This window comes from Bicyclus anynana, chromosome 20 (genome assembly GCF_947172395.1).
Source record: "Bicyclus anynana chromosome 20, ilBicAnyn1.1, whole genome shotgun sequence".
NCBI classification, from domain to species: Eukaryota; Metazoa; Arthropoda; class Insecta; order Lepidoptera; family Nymphalidae; genus Bicyclus; species Bicyclus anynana.
Window position 1 is genome coordinate 4,101,745 of NC_069102.1, and position 18,656 is coordinate 4,120,400.

Below are 18,656 nucleotides of genomic sequence, written 5' to 3' on the forward strand. Positions count from 1 at the left end.
AATTAACAATAACAATATTTTACTAATGGAAGAAAAGTGTTTATAAAAATTAAGAAACGCACGTCACCCCTTCGATTTTTCTTCTTTTTCTTTTTCTGTGATATGTCCATTGTAATTTTTTACTATTTTTAATTTTCCCGCTGTAATATTTTTTAACTCTATGGTAAATTTATCCTGAATGACAATTTAACGGTTTTACTTCCGATATACCGAAAAATAACACATTAAATTGTAATTAGTATTTTCAGTTCACAATATGACGGTAGATTATAATATCACGAGTGAGATTATATTATACGTATTTTACAATCTACCGGTAACATATATAAAGTATGGACCAACTGCCACGCGGTTTTACCCGCAGTTTTCCCATCCCTGTTTAGGATATATGAGAATTGGAGTGGAAGAAGATGAATGAGTTTGATTAAATCGTTCTCAAATAATGGTGTTAGCAGAGAAATAGGGATTCATTGATTTAAATTCTATTTATGCTCGAATACTTATTAGGTAGAGCCGTGATAGCCCAGTGGATATAACCTCTGCCTTCAATTCCGGAAGGTATGGGTTCGAATGCGGTCCGGGGCATGCACCTTCAACTTTTCAGTTGTGTGCACTTTAAGAAATTAAATATCACGTGTCTTAAACGGTGAAGGAAAAAATCGTGAGGAAACCTGCATACTAGAGAATTATCTTAATTCTCTGCGTGTGTGAAGTCTGCCAATCCGCCAGCGTGGTGGACTATTGGCCTAATCCCTCGAGCTCAGCAGTGAGCCGAATATGAGTTGATAATGATGACTTATTAGGTACTAGCGGACCTGCGATTTCGTCCGCGTGGAAATAAATGTAAACTTCCAACCCCTATCTCACCACCATAGGTATTGAATTTTAAAAATACTTGAATCACATTATATTTTGTATTTTTTATGATTTGAGAATATTTTTTTAAAAATGTTATTCTAAAAATGAAAGCTTTTCCATACAAAGTTTCAACCCCTTTCTATTTTCATTTTAGGGTCAATAATGTTATAATGTACCCTATGTTTTGCTCCAAGGTCCATTTACCATTATACCAAAATTCATGTTGATCGGTTCAGCCGTTTATCCTCGAAAAGGTAACATACAGACAGACAGACAGACAGACTTACTTTCGCATATAATATTAGTATAGATAGACTATCGACCCAGTCAAGCTTCGCTTTGTATTACGCAACCAACCAATCGCAAAGCTATCAGCGATAAGCAAAGTTTTACTCGCTTATGTGCTATGTTTTTGATTTTAAATTAAATGAATGAATAAATGAAATAGTTAGGTAGCTTAGTAGAATGAGTAGATGGCTTAGCTGCCGATCATCTTAAGCCAAAGGAAATAGGTCATCGCTTTTTCTTTCGAGAAAATGTGTGAAAAGTTAATATGTTCGTTCGAACATTTTAGCTCTCCAGAGTACTACTGCTAAAACAATTTTAAACTAACCCTTTTTTTTCTTTACAAGTTAGCTCTTGACTACAATCTCATCTGATGGTAAGTGATGATGCAATCGAATGATGGCAGGGGCTTATTTATTAGAAGTAGGACGAAAATGCACACCCTTTTCGGTTACTACACGACATCGTACCGAAACGCTAAATCATCATGGCAAAGTGGCCAGTGCATAACCGAAGCCTTCCACTGGCCAGACCAAATATAAAAACCTAAATCGGCCCAGTCGGTGATCGAATCTAGGACCTCCGTTATGTAAATCCACTGCGCAACCAAAAATGTTTACTTTTTCAAACAAAAAAAGAATTTTCAAAATCGCTTAATAAATGTCGAAGTAACAAATATTTAAAAAAAAACGTACGCGTCGAAGTGAGAAACTCCTCCTTTTTTTTGAAGTCGGTTAACAACCATCAAAGGTATTGGTAGGATAAACATGTCGTCGTCGTCGTTATCAACCCATATACGGCTCACTGCTGAGCTCGAGTCTCCTCTCAGAATGAGAGAAGTTAGGCCTTATTCCACCACGCTGGCCCAATGCAGATTGGCAGACTTAAGAAAATTCTCTGGTATGCATACAACGTGAGGAAACCTCACGTTGTTTTTTCCTTCACCGTTTGAGACTCGTGATATTTAATATCTTAAAATGCTCACAACTGAAAAGTTGGAGGTGCGTGCCCCGGACCGGAATTGAACCCACACCCTCCGGAATTGGAGGCAGAGGTCATATCCACTGGGCTATCACGTCTCTCAGAATAAACATGTATCTATACAAAATTACCTAATTAGGAAATTCCAATTTGGTGTGTCTGTTATTATTCCAGCAAACATACCAAATCGAGTACACTTCGTGCGCTTTTTGAAATAATTGGAGTACCCTCTCATTCGCTGGTCTTATGCGACTAGAACTGACAGTATACTCTACATTCTACACTATAGGTCTAAGATCCGGCATAAGAAATATATACCCTCATCTATTTATTTGGGATAAGAAATAAATGATAGAAAACTTTAATAAAAAAATACAACCGACTTCAAAATTATAAAAATGTTTTTACTAAACTTTTAACTAAACTAAAAAGCGAAAACACTCAAAAAAAGCGCTACCTTCTCAGTTTGCTCCGTGTGAACAGTTTGAAGGCGGTGCTGTGTTAATTAAAGCCATATCTGAAAGAACTGTATGAAAATCCTAAATCTTTATGATATAAACGGCTTGAATTAATACTTAAAAAACTTGGTACCGCCTTCAAACTCATCACACGGAGCAAACTGAGAAGGTAGCACATACGATGTTACTTTTCGCTGTTTAGTTTAGTAAAGTAGTTTGTTAGATAGCACAGTTATCGAGGAAGGCTATAGGCTATATATTATCCCTGTATTCCTACAGCAACAAGAAACATGCGGGTGAAACCGTCAGCTAGTTAAGTATAAAATAAGCTTTCATTTGACATATATATATATATTATAAGATAACTTTTAGATTATAAGATAACTGATGAGAGTATTTTGTACTAAATTTTTATATCTGGCAACCTTTACATTTTCAATTCTGTTGGGTATATTATTTTAACTACGATTTATATTCATTACCACCACCGTACCGACAAAAACGTACCGCCAAGCGATTTAGCGTTCCGGTACGATGTCGTGTAGAAACCGAAAAGGGGCTGATATTTTCATCCTCCTCCTAACAAGTTAGCCCGCTTCCATCTTTGACTGCATCATCACTTACCATCAGGTGAGATTGTAGTAATGGGCTAACTTGTAAAGAATAAAAAAAATAAGGTAAGAGGGAAGTAGATCAAATAAATAAAAAAAAAATCATTTAACACTCACCGGGCAAAATTTTACTAGTCAACCTATTTGCAATGTGTCAATGTGAATATTTTCTCTAATTTATTTCTTATGCCATAATAAATAACAGATGAGGGTATATATTCCTTATGCCGGATCTCATACTATATAGACAGAGAGCACATTATACCTATCCCGCGATGTGCGGTGCCAATATCTGCATCTGGACTATCTAGAGCAGTAGGCAAAGTATTGAATAGTTTCGTAAAATTTTACTCCATCTATACGTTCCATTTACTACAATGTTTAGTGCACAGTTTCAGTTTTGCTGAGACTACTTTTCAAAGAGTTTGTAGATATATTCTACCACATAAACTTTTGTATTACTGAAACAATTACTTTAATATATAATTTTATTCTCTGTCCATGTTACACCCGTTCTGAGCCGACTGAAACCATAAATAAGGACTGGACGGCCTACGTGGCGCAATGGTATGCGCGGTGGATTTACAAGACGGAGGTCCTCGGTTCGATCTCCGGCTGGGCCGATAGAGGTTTTCTTAATTGGTTCCGGTCTGGTTGGTGGCAGGCTTCGGCCGTGAATAGTTACCACCCTACGGGCAAAGGCGATGGTGGGATGTCGCGTAGAAACCGAAAGAGGTGTGGATTTTCATCCTACTCTTAACAAGTTTTAAATTGTATCATCACATACCATCAGATGAGATTGTAGTCAAGAGCTCACTTATAAAGATTAAAACAAACAAAAAAAAAGGTAAATTTGACTCCTATCTACTTATTATAAGCCCTTACTTATTAGCTCTTCGGTAATAATTGAGAGAGCGTAGCGTAGAGCTAATAATTGAGGCACAGAATATACTGTTGCACCCACTCCTAATACAGTCTTTACTAATTGGAAAAGAACAGAAATATTGGTCATATTTCAGTTTGCAAGTATTTTTTCAAAAATGTCTATAACTTGTTTTACCACGACGTTTTAAACACCCCAATTGATTACAGTACAGCTACTTATCTATAATTAGTAGGAACAAGTGTTGACAAACCTTTATAAAATTAGAAAGGTTTGTAGCATCTACTTTAAAGATTACATGGCAAAATCATCATTATACATATACTAGTAAGAATTAAACTATATGTATAGGTTGTTCCTGACGAACGCCAACTCTTTTGAAAAAAAATCTGCTTCAATTCAAGCTTTCAACGTTGAAGAAATTCGAGATAATACGCGGCTCAGCATTTTTCTTACAATCTCTCTCAGGCGTTTAATACTTTTCCTTTGCTATCTGGTAATTGGTTTTTCAACGGACTCCAGTTTAAAATAGTCCTTGGAAAAAAAATTAATTCAATGACCATACTGATCAAACATGAACGAGACGAGACGTTCTCGGTTCTGTGGTTGGGCAGAGTTTACTTTCTAAGCAATCTTTTAATTATATTTTTACTGAAAGAAGGGTTATTTTTTCGCACGTATCTTCTATGTATTTATGTAATATTCTTTAATACCTCATATCATATATCATATATCATATCTTCCAAACCGCTGAACGGATTAACGTAATTAAGATATCTTTAGATTCTTTAGAGTCTTATTAACCCAAGTGTTCTTAGATGTGTAGTTAAAAAAACAACGCGACTGTGAGACACTATAGACTTGAAGTGATTTTTTTTTATCATTGACTTATTTGGTTAATAAACTACAAGGAACAATATAAAACTAAAAACTATTAATATAATATCCGATTTTTTTTGGCGAATAAATAAAGAAAGATGATGATGATAGATTTATATAGTAACTTTGTCTAATTTACAACAGTATGATCATTAATAAATATTATGTTCCTGGGTCTACAGACCAAGTTTATTAATAAAAATATATTTATATAGGTAGGCATATATTTTTATTTATTAATAAATCTCCGTGGTTTGTTAATGTAGGTACACAGTACATATTGGAATTCTTTCTTAGAAAAGGGTCACTTCAATGTTTGGAACAATACGTAGAATAGGAAATCAGGTTTTCTACACCCACGTCCCTAGAGGAATATTAATATTATTATTGTAACTCTGAAGAAAATAATAAGACCTCTTTATTATATTTTCACAAGTGCTAGCAGATATAAAAAAGTGGGAAATCAAATCCACTTGGGAAATAACAATTACGTATGTACATTGTACAGTGAAAACCAACAATCATTATCATCATGAACCCGCAAACCCGTAGTGGAGCAGAGCGTTGTGAGCTCCAAATTCCCTCTTCTATTAGCTAATACAGTCATTCTAAATCAGGGCTAATCTCGGCTAATAACGACTTAACCGATTTCAATGAAAGTTACACTGGAAGATAAAGGAGGTTATTGAGCAACTTATGGGCTTTTTTATGCTGGACAAATCCATAGTCCCCGAGATAGTCGTGAAAAACTAAAACGCGGATGTAGTCGTCAATAAAAGGAAATATAAATTAACATGAAACAAACGTTCCCTCTGTTGGAATGTAGCGAAAATACACGTCTATGGTACAGTGGTAGCCAATACTAAGGTGTCTCTTGTCTGTGGATATTGTTTATTCAACCTGTCACTCTCATTTATGGGTCATATTAACTTTCATTCTCTGTTCTTTTCAACTGATCTGCTGTTTACTAAGTTTCAATAATTAATAAATGGAACAGTCGAGCAGTGCCTACGTCTTTTCTTTGACCTCCGGGGGCTCCATATATCAATACCCTCGAACTTACATTCTCGTTCAATCTTAATTTCATTTAATCTATCAATTTCAATGGATTTAATTTAAGTTACATCGTTAATTAGAAACACGACGTCACTTTACTACCAAGTGGGCCGTTAAAGTCTTATAAACTTCAAATGACTTTCCACTTCCACCATTAAACTACTCGTATAAGACATAGTAGTCCTTGGGCCCAAGAACAAAATATTTATTCATGACTATACTTACGGTATAAAGCCGTGATAGCCCAATGGATATGACCTCTGCCTCCGATTCCGGAGGGTGTGGGTTCGAATCCGATCCGAGGCATGCACCTCCAACTTTTCAGTTCTGTGCATTTTAAGATATTAAATATCACAAGTCTCAAACGGTGAAGGAAAAAACAACGTGAGGAAACTTGCATACCAGAGAATTTTCTTAAGTCTGCCAATCTGCATTGGGCCAGCGTGGTGGAATAAGGCCTAACTTCTCTCATTCTGAGAGGAGACTCGAACTCAGCAGTGAGCCGAATATGGGTTGATAACCGATTCTATAAACCAGTCTATAAGCTGTATGATTATTAATCTATTAAATCTAATTTTATGTTTTGTGATGAAGGCAGGTAAAATCTGCCTTCATCACAAAACGTTAATAATTTATTAAATATAAAATGGTATTTTAATAAATTTTAATTAATTATTCAAATGTAATGAATAAGACGCATTTACTTGATAACATAAAGTCATTCATTAACGTAAAATATTCATTAAATTTGTATATCTAATGGCTCATTTGTTTCCAATTTTTGTTTTAATATTCTTGTAAATTATTAACATCATAAAACTTTATTATATTTTATTGACACATTTAAACATAGAATAGTGATCCCAGGCTGTGAATAAATTATCCCTTGGCCAGCAGGTGTGTTGACAAGATAACAGGTTTGTGAAATAAAATGGTAGCCTCAAGCTACTATGTAGGTACCTTAAAACTATTATCAATAGGGATGATGACAGTTTTTTAAATTGTAGCAAAGCAATTTTGTAAAAGTAACAGGGTATCTGCGATCATTACTTTCGGAGCTACAGGGTCAGATTTGCGGCGCTGCCGCGGATCCCTGAAAAACGCTCTATACAAAATGGCACAATTTAAGTGACGTCGTTGGCTAGCTGATTGTTAGGTTTGTATGGGCGTTCAAACAAAATTATTAATATCTTTGTTATTTGTGAGTTTATGTTTATAGTTCATTTATTGAAAAATGTCACATTTAATGTAAGGAAGCTAAAACTGTATGAATTTTCATCTAATTACGATAAAAAAAAAATTAAAAGATTTGAAATTTTATAATCTTATTTATTTTGCAAATATCCAGACAATGTTTGCTTTTTATGTATAAATTACTTAAAATTGACCTTATTTACCCGAATGTATCATAAAAATCAATATATTATTCAAACCTAGTCATCATCCCCATTGCCATTGCCTTTCAGCGAAAAATCAACTTTTATTCAGAAAGAGCAGACTCTCCGCGGTTTTACCCGCGTTCTTACTTATTTCCTAGCGTTAGCGTTACTTAGTTCCTATCCCCGTGGTAATTAAAAAAGCACGTGTTACTCGCTATTAATGTAGCTTTAATCTTCTAATCTTACTTCTATTAAGGTTATCCAGGTAGGTACCTAATATTAGTTTCGATTTTGCCGATTCTAGAGAAGCCTATAGGTAAATAATATATAGGTAAATTTAAGTACCTAAATACATTATTTACAATTTTTAAATACTTAGGTATGTATTTTTGTTATGCCTACTCTAGTTAAAAACCTTGTGCGCGCCACTGGTTATGTCAGACTTACTCTACTCTTTGTGTCAGACTATATATCTATAAACACGCTTTTGCATACAAGTTACAACCACAAACTTTACCCAAAAACTCACATTGAGGTACTTACGGTACGGAATTGCACAGTTTGTCATGATTGTGATTTTACCAATTTTTACCCTCACTTATTTCGACTGGCAAGAAGATTTTTAATTATTTTTACCACGTACGACATCTGTCGAATGAATGAAAAACTATGTAGGAAGTTGTGTTGTATTGTGGTTGCCACCATTTGATACCATAGGAGTTTGACAAAATAGTTGCAGAAAATAGTTGTAGATGGCGCTAGCATACATAATATTTTATTTATTACAAAAGCTTTAAATTAAACATTTCTACTAGTATTATGAAATAATCATTTCTTTTCATCTGAGTTTATTTAAATTCAATAATTTAATAACATTTAAAATTACATTTTTATAGTAATCAAAGTCTAACACTATCCTAGTCAATCAAAATATTTTTTTCTTGTCTATGGTACATCAAAATGGCTGCTTGTAGTCATGTCGTCTCGGGGTTTTATATTCTTTGTTTACTATAAAATTATGTTTCTCGCTTACATTTATTGACTTAAAAGTGGCACAGTAAAATGTTAATGGACATTAAAGACTTGTACAGTTGTTTAGATTTATGCAAGTGTGTGATTTGACATAAAACAAGTGATACCTACCAGTCTCACCTTGTAAAGAGAAAATGGGGAACTGTTTTAGTAGCACAGGCGAAAAGGATTCCAAAAACAAAAACGAGCGTGTAAACCCTCACGAGGAGGACCCTCGGCAGTTCCAAACCCCGGTACCGACACCGCCTCCTGATCCAATAAGATCTACGGTGATCCAAGGCCCAGATACAAGCGAGGTGCCTCCCACCCGTATATTTGTTGCCCTTTACGATTACGACGCTAGGACAGATGAGGACCTTAGTTTTAGAAAGGGGGAGCATTTGGAGATCCTAAACGATACACAGGGAGACTGGTGGTTAGCTAGAAGCAAGAAAACAAAGCAAGAAGGCTACATTCCATCGAACTATGTCGCCCGACTTCAATCCATAGAAGCCGAACCGTAAGTAGACGAATGTTTTATGCAATCGCCTCAATAGTGAGTGGTTCCTGTCCGATTTCTTTTCCTTCGCGTACTTTAATAGCACATAATCTATACAAAAAAAAATATGACGTGTCTGTGGTTTTGAAATCACTGCTATTTGAAAATCTATACATAATATTTACCCACACAAAACATGTTTTCAACAATGTTTGTGTGTGATAAACTTAGCTGCTGGACCTATTTTGATGCTCATTTTACAGACAGATAAACTATTTAACATGTAATATGTGCTACTTTTACACATACTTAACTCACTTTTGTGTCAGGGTTAACAGCTTGTTTAATTGAAAGTGTTTGCAAGAGGTTATATTTCGTTGCTATTATTTAAATTAGGCTTTAAACTTAAATCTCCTTTATAATTACTTCAATTTAATCTTAAACAACTTCAAAAATTTACCTGAATAGAATGAGAATAGTTTTTATTTATTTATTTATTTATTTATTTATTTTTAAGAAAAATCAACAGCGTTACCAAGAATACAATTATACAATATTTCCTGTATGATACAGCCAATTACAGATTTTCCATAGTTATAACAATTTATAAAAAACACAATCTGAGAATACATTCAAGAAAAGGAAATAATAAAGAAAAAGAGAGAAAATAAAATCACATTAAAACGTATGTACGAGTGAATGTTGGTATAAGAAATTGTGTGTGTGTGTGTGATTGACTGTGGTGTGAGTGTTGTGTGTGTTTCGTGTGTGTGTGTGTGCGTGTGTGTGTGTGTGAAGACAGTGTGTGCTAAGTAATTAACTATTTAGTTTCCGCTAGATGTCGCTTAAAAGTCTTTTTTGAATACCGGAATATGTCAATTTGTGCGTATAGCTTATTGTAGCAATCTGTAACTCTGGTCATTACCGAGTTCTTAGTAAAGACTTTCCTTTTATGTGGCACTTGGAATAACGTCTTTCGGCGGAGTCGAGTAGGAGCTGCTATTAATTTAAGTTTTGATAACAGGTGAGGACTATCAATATGCCCATTTACTATATCATATAACAGTGACATATCAGCAATTTGCCTTCTCTGTCCTAAGGTTTGTAATTTATAATGGCCATAGTTGTCATCGTAATTTAGAGGAACAGTATGTGTACGAAAATTTAAGTGTTTAATAAATTTACGTTGAATTCTCTCTATATCTTCCCTTGGCTTTATATAATATGGTGACCATACACTACTACAGTATTCTAAATTGCTGCGGACATATGCAAAATAAATAGTTTTAAGTGTATTGATATTATGAAAAGGCTTGCAGGTTCTTAATACAAATCCCAGCATAGAGAAAGCTTTAGTGGTGATTACATCAATATGCTCATTGAAAGACATTTTGTCATCTAGTATAACTCCTAAGTCACGCGTTTTGATTTTCTGTTTGAGTTTGACCTACTTAAATAAATAGACAAACGATAGATGTGTTTATAAAACTTTATCCTTTTTTAATAAAATAAATATAACATTGCTTAATCTATTATTGTTTTACTACAACAACATACCTATAAATCTTTTTTTATAGCTTGCAAAGTTATATAGAGGCAAAGTTATTGGCAATCTTAACAAGTAAACTACAGTTTGTTTCCTGTAGGATGGTGCAGGTGACAGTTTGTTTCAATCTTAAAAGTTTGCCATGATTCACATTATTAGTATGTATTATGAATATCATACAGGCGACTGTCACCATATCCATGCCATCTGTAAAACACTTTAGGTAAAGGGAATGGTATTTATAATATAAATGTTAAATATTGCCTAGGAAATTATTGTTTTACTACAACAACATATAAATCATTTTTTTATTATAGCTTGCGAAGCAAGAGACTTTATTGGGCAAAGTTATTAGTAATCTTAAAAGTAAACTAGGTAAAGGGAATGGTATTTTTATAAATGATAAATGTTAAGTCAACTATTGATGTACTGATAGTCATTTCAGTCAAAGTCTTACAGTGTGCAGTGGTATGAGCGTTGGATTTACAAGACGGAGGTCCTGGGTTCGATCCCCAGCTGGGCCGATTAAGGTTTTCTTAATTGGTCCAGGTCTGGCTAGTGGGAGGCTTTGTCTACGGCTAGTTACCACCCTACCGACAAAGACATACTGCCAAGCCATTTAGTGTTCCAGTACGATGTCATGTAGAAACCGAAAGGGGTGTGGACTTTCATCCTCCTTCTATCAAGTTAGCCCGCTTCCATCTTAGATTGCTTCGTCACTTACCATCAGGTGAGATTGTAATCAAGGGCTAACTTGTAAAGAATAAAAAAAAAAGATTAAGTAATTAGTAAAAAATAATATTGTTTTGTATTTTATAAACATCATTAAAAATAAAATAAAAAAGCTAATTAATAGAATTATTATTAATGTTAAAATGATTACTAATGAATGTGTGTGATATGTCAAAAGGAAGTAGCTGAGTATGATTCATTGGGTATGAAGTGAAAGCTTCACTGTGCACACATTACAATGCACTAACTCTGATAGTGTGAACACAAATAGAAAGGTGCTCCCAATGTTCCAAAAACTAAATATTATTATTATTATTACTTACTGTCACTTTCAAATTTTTACTTAATAATTTGTACAAATATTTGATATTATTACAAAAGAAAAGTTTGTCGATTGTTCAGGAAAACTTTACCCTACATCCTTTGGTCACAAGTCCTGGTCTCAGCTCGGAGTTTTTCTCTACCATACAATGGACCCAGCACCTGCATGGTAAATCCATGGAATTTAGTATTCTATGGATTCACCTTGCAGGGGCCGAGTCTTATATGCCAGATATTTGTCTCTCTCTCTTTGCTTTATTCCCAGAACCAAAATTACATAGCTGTAACAGCATCTGCTAGTATGAAATAAATCAACTTATTGAATTGCTCTGCTTATTTTGTTATCTATCACAATAGAACTATAAAGGTGAAAGTTTGTGTGTTTGGTGCAGCTACTGAACTAATTTGGTTAAAACTTGGAATGTGGATAGACAGAGATATTCTATGTGAGAAGAATTCTGAATTCTTACTGTCCCATGGATTCACTATGTCATCATCATTATTATCAACCCATATTCGGCTCAATGCTGAGCTCGAGTCTCCTCAGAATGAGAGGGGTTAGGCCAATAGTCCACCACGCTGGCCTAATGCGGATTGGCAGACTTTAAGCACACTATTAAGAAAATGATCTGGTATGCAGGTTTCCTCATGATGTTTTTCCCTCACTGTTTCAGACAAGTGATATTTTCATTTCTTAAAATGCTCACAGCTGAAAAATTGGAGGTACATGCCAAAAACCGGATTCAATACCACACCTTCTGGAATCTGATGCAGAGGTCATATCCACTGAGCTATTAAGGCACTGTGTGGGTACCAGGGTTCATTGTGTAACACACAGTCTATTATTGTGTTATATATTATATGCCTTCTGAGGCATGGATAATGGCTATGTACACCACAAACTAAAATCCAGACTGAAATTATAATTTTCTAGAAATAAAATTGTAATAACTCACTGTTTGGCTCTGGGCCCATTATCAAAAGTGTTTATGTGTAAAATGAAGTTTTATAAATAAAATTAACAAAAGTAGCTTATAACCAACATCAATTTACATTACTTATCTAGCTGGTATTTAAGTAAATATTTCTTTGCATTGACAATATTTATCTGTACCCTGTATATGACTATTAAAAATATCTTGAATTTTTTTTAATTGCCTCAATGTCTCGTGATCTACATACAATTGAAGTTTGTCACACGATGCAAATTATTAAACTTTAACAAAAACCAGCTATAATTATCCTCTTTTTTGCCATTATTCCATCAATCATCTGAAAAAAATCAATGTTCTTATTGGATTAAGTCAAAAAAGCTTTTTTTTTTAAATTGTAAACTGTTCTGTGTAACTGATTTGGTTCATTGAATGTTATCAAAATGTCAATACTCTACCTTTAAAAACATGTTCAATGCTCTTTGGATGAGTTCATGAGGAACTTTAATATGCTTGTAATTAAATTTAAAATATATATTTTCAAAAGGACTTGCAAAAAATATGTCAACATACTTAAACTAGTCTCAGTATTTATCTGTTATGACCAGACAAAATAAATCCAATCCAATAAATAACTTAGAGAAGTGCAGGTAGGTACAGTGAACTTCAACAACTGGATTATTTTTTTTAGTTAAATTGGAAATTAAAAATTACAGTAGGGGAGCCTGGGATGCTAAATTTGCAGTCACTAAAATGTCATGGGGACCGATTACATTTGGTAGATTAAATTATAGGAAGAGTAAATGGTTATTTACTTTTTTTTGCTTTTAGCGGTGGAAAACAAAACTACTGTATTTAAAAGCAATTTTTTATTACTTGGGCTTACTGAAATTCAGAAAATTTTAACGATAAGGAGGTTATTAATAATTTAATCGCGCTCGTAGCTCGAGAACTAAACTATAAGGGTTGTATTTTGTAACTTTGGAACCCTCTCTCGAAACTCGAGAACTAAAATATAAGGTTTTTCTTTGCTACAAATAGAAAGAAAGAAGAAAGAAAGAAAAGATCTTTATTTTTAAGTAATGCCACATATCACACAAAATCAGTACACACACACACACACACACAAATACAGTTTAAGTTAAGTTGAAATGCTGTTTGTTCCATTTTAATAGTTTCATCACGCTTATGTACTAGAGGGCGCTAGGGTGATGATTGCACCCTGGCGCTACGTGAGCTAGAGACGCCTCTGACTTAAATTCTGGTATGGCTGGTACTGTTTTTACTGTTGTGGCACCCCTATGAATTTGTTGACATAAACTTTTTAGTCTTTGGATGTAGTAACAAATTCATGGAGTACTGAAAATTTGAAATCAAAGATCGCGACCCGGACCAAATTATAAACGCAGCAAACTATAGTGCTAAGGCGCTTTCCTTCCATGAAAATTATGTAGGTATATGTATACCAATCCGCATTGGGCCAGCGTGGTGGACTATTGGCCTAAACCCTCTCATTCTGAGAGAAGACTCGAGCTCAGCGGTTAGTCGAATATGGGTACATGATGATGATATGTGATATGAATATCTCATATACTACCAAAAGTGTACCTAATTATGCACGTAGAAAACCACCATGGTTGTGGGGCGTTTTCTTTCCATAAAAAATGCGTTTATATGTGTGATATTCATGGCGTATCGCTTCGGGTGCGTCCGATTTTGCGTATTTCAAAATGAATATAATTTATATCTATACTAATATTATAAAGAGGAAAACTTTGTTTGTATGTTTGTTTGTTTGATTGTAATGAATAGGCTCAAAAACTACTGGACCGATTTTAAAAATTCTTTCACCATTCGAAAGCTACATTATCCACAAGTAACATAGGCTACATTTTATTTTGAAAAAAAATAGGGTTCCGTAAGATATTTGGGTTTTTCGGACACAAGGTGTAAGAAATCAACCAGAAAAGTAGGGTAAGGGTAGGTAGGAGAATGGTAGGGGTAGGGGTAGGCTAGGGGTAGGGTAGAGGTAGGATAGGGGTACTTGAAAGTTTACATCGAGTTTCACGCGGACGAAGTCGCGGGCGTATTTAATAAAAGCTGGAAAAAAAGTCAATATTTTATAGACAGGGATCGAACCCATGATGTCGTGATCCAAAGCTCCATATAACCACTTGACCATCGAGTCCGCCATAATAAAACACTTCTGATTAATTACGCAATTATAATTATGACCAAAACTTGCCAATTGTACCCTGTCACATGAAACACTGCTCGTATGATAGAATTCGCAGGCGAAAGTAGGTAGCCGAGACAGTTGACGGATTGTTATTCAAAAACAAGTAGAAAACACTTGAGCTTGTTAAAAATAATATATGTAACGAATTAGCTATAAAATCACTCATGTGCACTGTCTAATAGATGACTGTCCAAAACTTTCTCGTTGCATACCTAATTTGTATTATTGGTAATTTGTTATTGTAAGCAAAATTATTTGGATGAACTTTTTCCTTAAGACAAAACTGTGACTAACAATGAAATATTTAAATATTTTAATATCTACTAGCGGACGCCCGCGACTTCGTCCGCCCTTAGACCTCTTTAATCCAGCACTTACAGTAGTATCGCTGTAAAAATGGAGTAACTTCTCCCGTTTTCCCAACATTTCCCTTCACTGCTCTGCTCCTATTGGTCGTAGCGTGATGAAAATTATATTATACCTACCTGCCCAGGAGAATGAAGAATAATTGTACAACATTTTGTTAAAATTCGTCGAGTAGTTTTTGTTTCTAAAGCGAACAAACAGACAGACAGACAAAAATTTTACTGATTGCATTATTGGCATGAGTATCAATCACTAATCACCCTCTGATAGTTATTTTGGAAATATATTTCATGTACAGAATTAACCTCTCTACAGATTTTTTACAAGTATAGATATAGATAAGTATAGATTAGTCACGCTTAAACTGGAGAATGACTCAACTTATTTCTACATATTTTTTATCTCATGATTCTTCTAATACTAAAAGTCCACCGGGTTTACAGTTCATGCGCTATAGCATGGTGCGGGTGACAGTTCGTTACACTCCTGAAAGTTTGTTGCGATTCACGATAGTAGTACCGCACCATGCTACAGCGCACATATTATAATTTTGTAATTTATGAAATACTAATGAACGACCCTCGATTTTACCCACGTATTACCCAATCTCGTGGGAATCAGGGATGTAAAAATATAGCCTATGTTAATCGGTGATAATGTAACTTTACACTGGTGAAAGAAATTTCAAAATCGCTTCAGCGGCTTAGCTATTAAAGCGTAACAAAAAAACAAACTCATATTTGCATTTATAAAAAAAGTTAAGATTACAGTTGCACAGCCCAATTCGCCTTTCTTGACTTCAATAAAAATAACAATTAATAATTTTTTCATACTGAAGAATAAAAAACTCATTTTTTTATAGCCCGACGAAGGACTAGAGTCTCGAACCCAACACTTCATGATTTGAAGTTAAATGGGCTAATCACCACTACACTAGATTAGATAAAGCTCCTAAAATGAGAGCTTTTTGACGCGAAGACCCCGATGAATTTTGCCTATGGTCTGCCTAATCTCGAACTCTAAAACCCATGATACACAGCCTGTAGAAAATAAACACTAAGACCATAGAGACATGCTATTAATAGTTCTACGCCAAATGCACTTCCGGTTCTTGTGAAGCAATTTAGCTGGCGCCGTACGCTTTTAGCTGCAGAATCTTCTCATGAATATTATAACATTCTTCGGATAGCTTTAAACGCGTTATGATAATGTACTTAAGGCCCAAGATAGTGGCAACGGTGTTTCTGTTTTGCTATCTATCAATATGTTAAAAATAAATCTCTAATCGATCAGGAGACCTCATAGAATTATGAATGTTATTTAAACGGGTACATACCACGATAAAACGACGAGATTTTTACTGTCGGGACGGGACGGGACAGTCCCGTCCCGACAGTGTACCGGAACGCTAAATCGCTTGGCGGTACGTCTTTGCCGGTAGGGTGGTAAATAGCCACGGCGGAAGCCTCCCACCGGCCAGAGCTGGAACAATTAGGAAACTTCAATCGGCCCAGCTTGCGCCACGGAGGCCGTCAATACACGAGATTTTAGGTGTCCCCGGTAACGCGGGGGCGGGGCTTCACCCCGCGCGCGACTCCCGCTGACTCGAAGTCGCCTTACGCGTTTTGATTTTTGTAAGACCTACGCGTAGGGTCATCTGCAGCTTATTTCACAGACGTCATAAATATTTCATCCGACTATAGAAGGTAAGGTTTTAGTACATGGTTACAGTAAAATATCGCTAACATGCTAAATAAACGTTTTGAATAATACTGATGGTTTAAATAACTGTGCAAAATTCTTGAAAATCCGTAATACTAAAAGGCAGCCTTTTTTCCTGTACTTGAAATTTTTAAACTCATGGTTGTTACCAATAGATGGCGTTATGTACTACATACGCTAATAATAATTAAATACAAGAATTTTTAAAAAGAAATTTTAAAATAATCTCAACATATTCTTAACATCTGAGTCAGTTCAGATTGCCTATACATATATGGTTTGACTATGAAACCACAAAAACTATCCAAAACAATATTGGTAACCTTCGTTAGTTTTTTAATAGATGGCGTCACGAGTCATTAAGATATTGTGATTCATATTATATAAGTAATGAAAAATTATTAAAATGTTCATTTAGCAGTCGTTATTGACAGAGCATGCAAAGAGTACTCCTAATGGTAAATGGAATATCTTCGCCTTTTCTATACACATAGCAACACTTCACAGGCCATGCTAGCGGTGGCGTGCCCAGGGTTTTTGACAAGGGTAAAAAGTTGTGGGCTGGGTTAGGGTACATCATTATCATCATCTGGGTTAGGGTTACGACACTATGTTTATTTATTTTACTTTGTTTATTTATTTGACTTCTTCCGCGTGGAATTTAGTTTTTCACAAATCCCTCGGGAACCGTGGATTTTTCCGGGATGAAAAGTAGCCTATGTGTTAATCCAGAGTAAAATCTATTTCCATTCCAAATTTCAGCCAAATCGCTTCAGTAGCCGCAGCGTAAAAGAGGAACAAACATACTTACACACTTACACACAAACTTTTGCCTTTTTAATATTAGTAGGACTAGCGGACACCCGCGAATTCGTCCGCAAATTCTGGATAGAAAACAGTATCTTCTCAGCTATTTACCTTCGTTGTAGAAAATAATTACGTTAATACTTTTTTGTTTAATTAGTAATTATATATTTTTAAAATGTAACACATATTTGCTGCTTATTCTAATTTAATTTAGTTAATGTCAATTTATTTGTACAATTATAAGCTGTGACGTCACACGGGTCTCAGCTGAAAATCAGCGCCGTGTATTATACTTGTACGTAGTGCACGGCATATGCTGAGCTGTACACCCTTTCTTTTTAAGGGTTACAGACAGACATGCTGTCATAAGGATAGGGTACTGACTGTCTGTAACTTTTAGATTTGAATAAATTTATTTTCTTTCTTTCTTTCTTTCTTTCTTTGTTTGGTTAAAACTCTTAAAACTCTTAGCACTTTCTTTTATTAATACAAAAAAAACTTTGATTCAAAAGCACGACGCGACGATAACATTTCCCTGGATTCAAATACTCAATTTATATTTTAATTGGAATTTTAAATGAAACTGTTCATAAAAGCATTCATTGCATGCATGCTCAATTGAATTCGTCCGAAGGCTTTTTGGGTCAATCGGTCGAAACACCAATACAAGGGTCGCTTGCGTCGAAGTTTTGATTATGATAAATGAAATTCTCGGTAAGGTTTGTTGACTGTTATAAATATAAGATGGATGTAAGCATTTTTGTTACGTTTTTCAATACATTTAGAGTTCCGTACATTTTATTTAACATAACAAAACACATAGTATGAAAATCTGTCGCAAAATGCTTATGAGTCATTTCTCTTAGACTATGTCAACAGATAGGCCGATTAAGTTAGTTAGATTTTTAATAATTATGACTAGCATAATTAATAATTACCAGTATTTTTGCATTAAAGCCAATATTCACCTTTCTCTCCAATTAGTCGGAAAGACTGTTAGGGCGACACTCAGTCTTTCCGACAATAATGATAATAATAAAAAAATGCCAATGATTTTTAACCATGTGGGAGGATAACAACTTGATAAATGT

At 34.7% G+C, this 18,656-nt stretch overlaps 2 protein-coding genes across 2 annotated transcripts in view; one reads left to right on the plus strand and one right to left on the minus strand.

The window, feature by feature from the left end:
• Positions 1-18,656, minus strand: part of LOC112056011 (uncharacterized) — a 282,580-nt gene that overhangs the window by 191,500 nt on the left and 72,424 nt on the right. The window lies entirely within an intron of this gene.
• Positions 8,342-18,656, plus strand: part of LOC112053050 (tyrosine-protein kinase Src42A) — a 133,269-nt gene continuing 122,954 nt past the window's right edge. Inside the window, exon 1 of the mRNA XM_052887865.1 lies at positions 8,342-8,921. Coding sequence (XP_052743825.1) covers positions 8,557-8,921 — 365 coding nt within the window. The 5' untranslated portion in view covers positions 8,342-8,556. The remainder of the gene's footprint in view (positions 8,922-18,656) is intronic.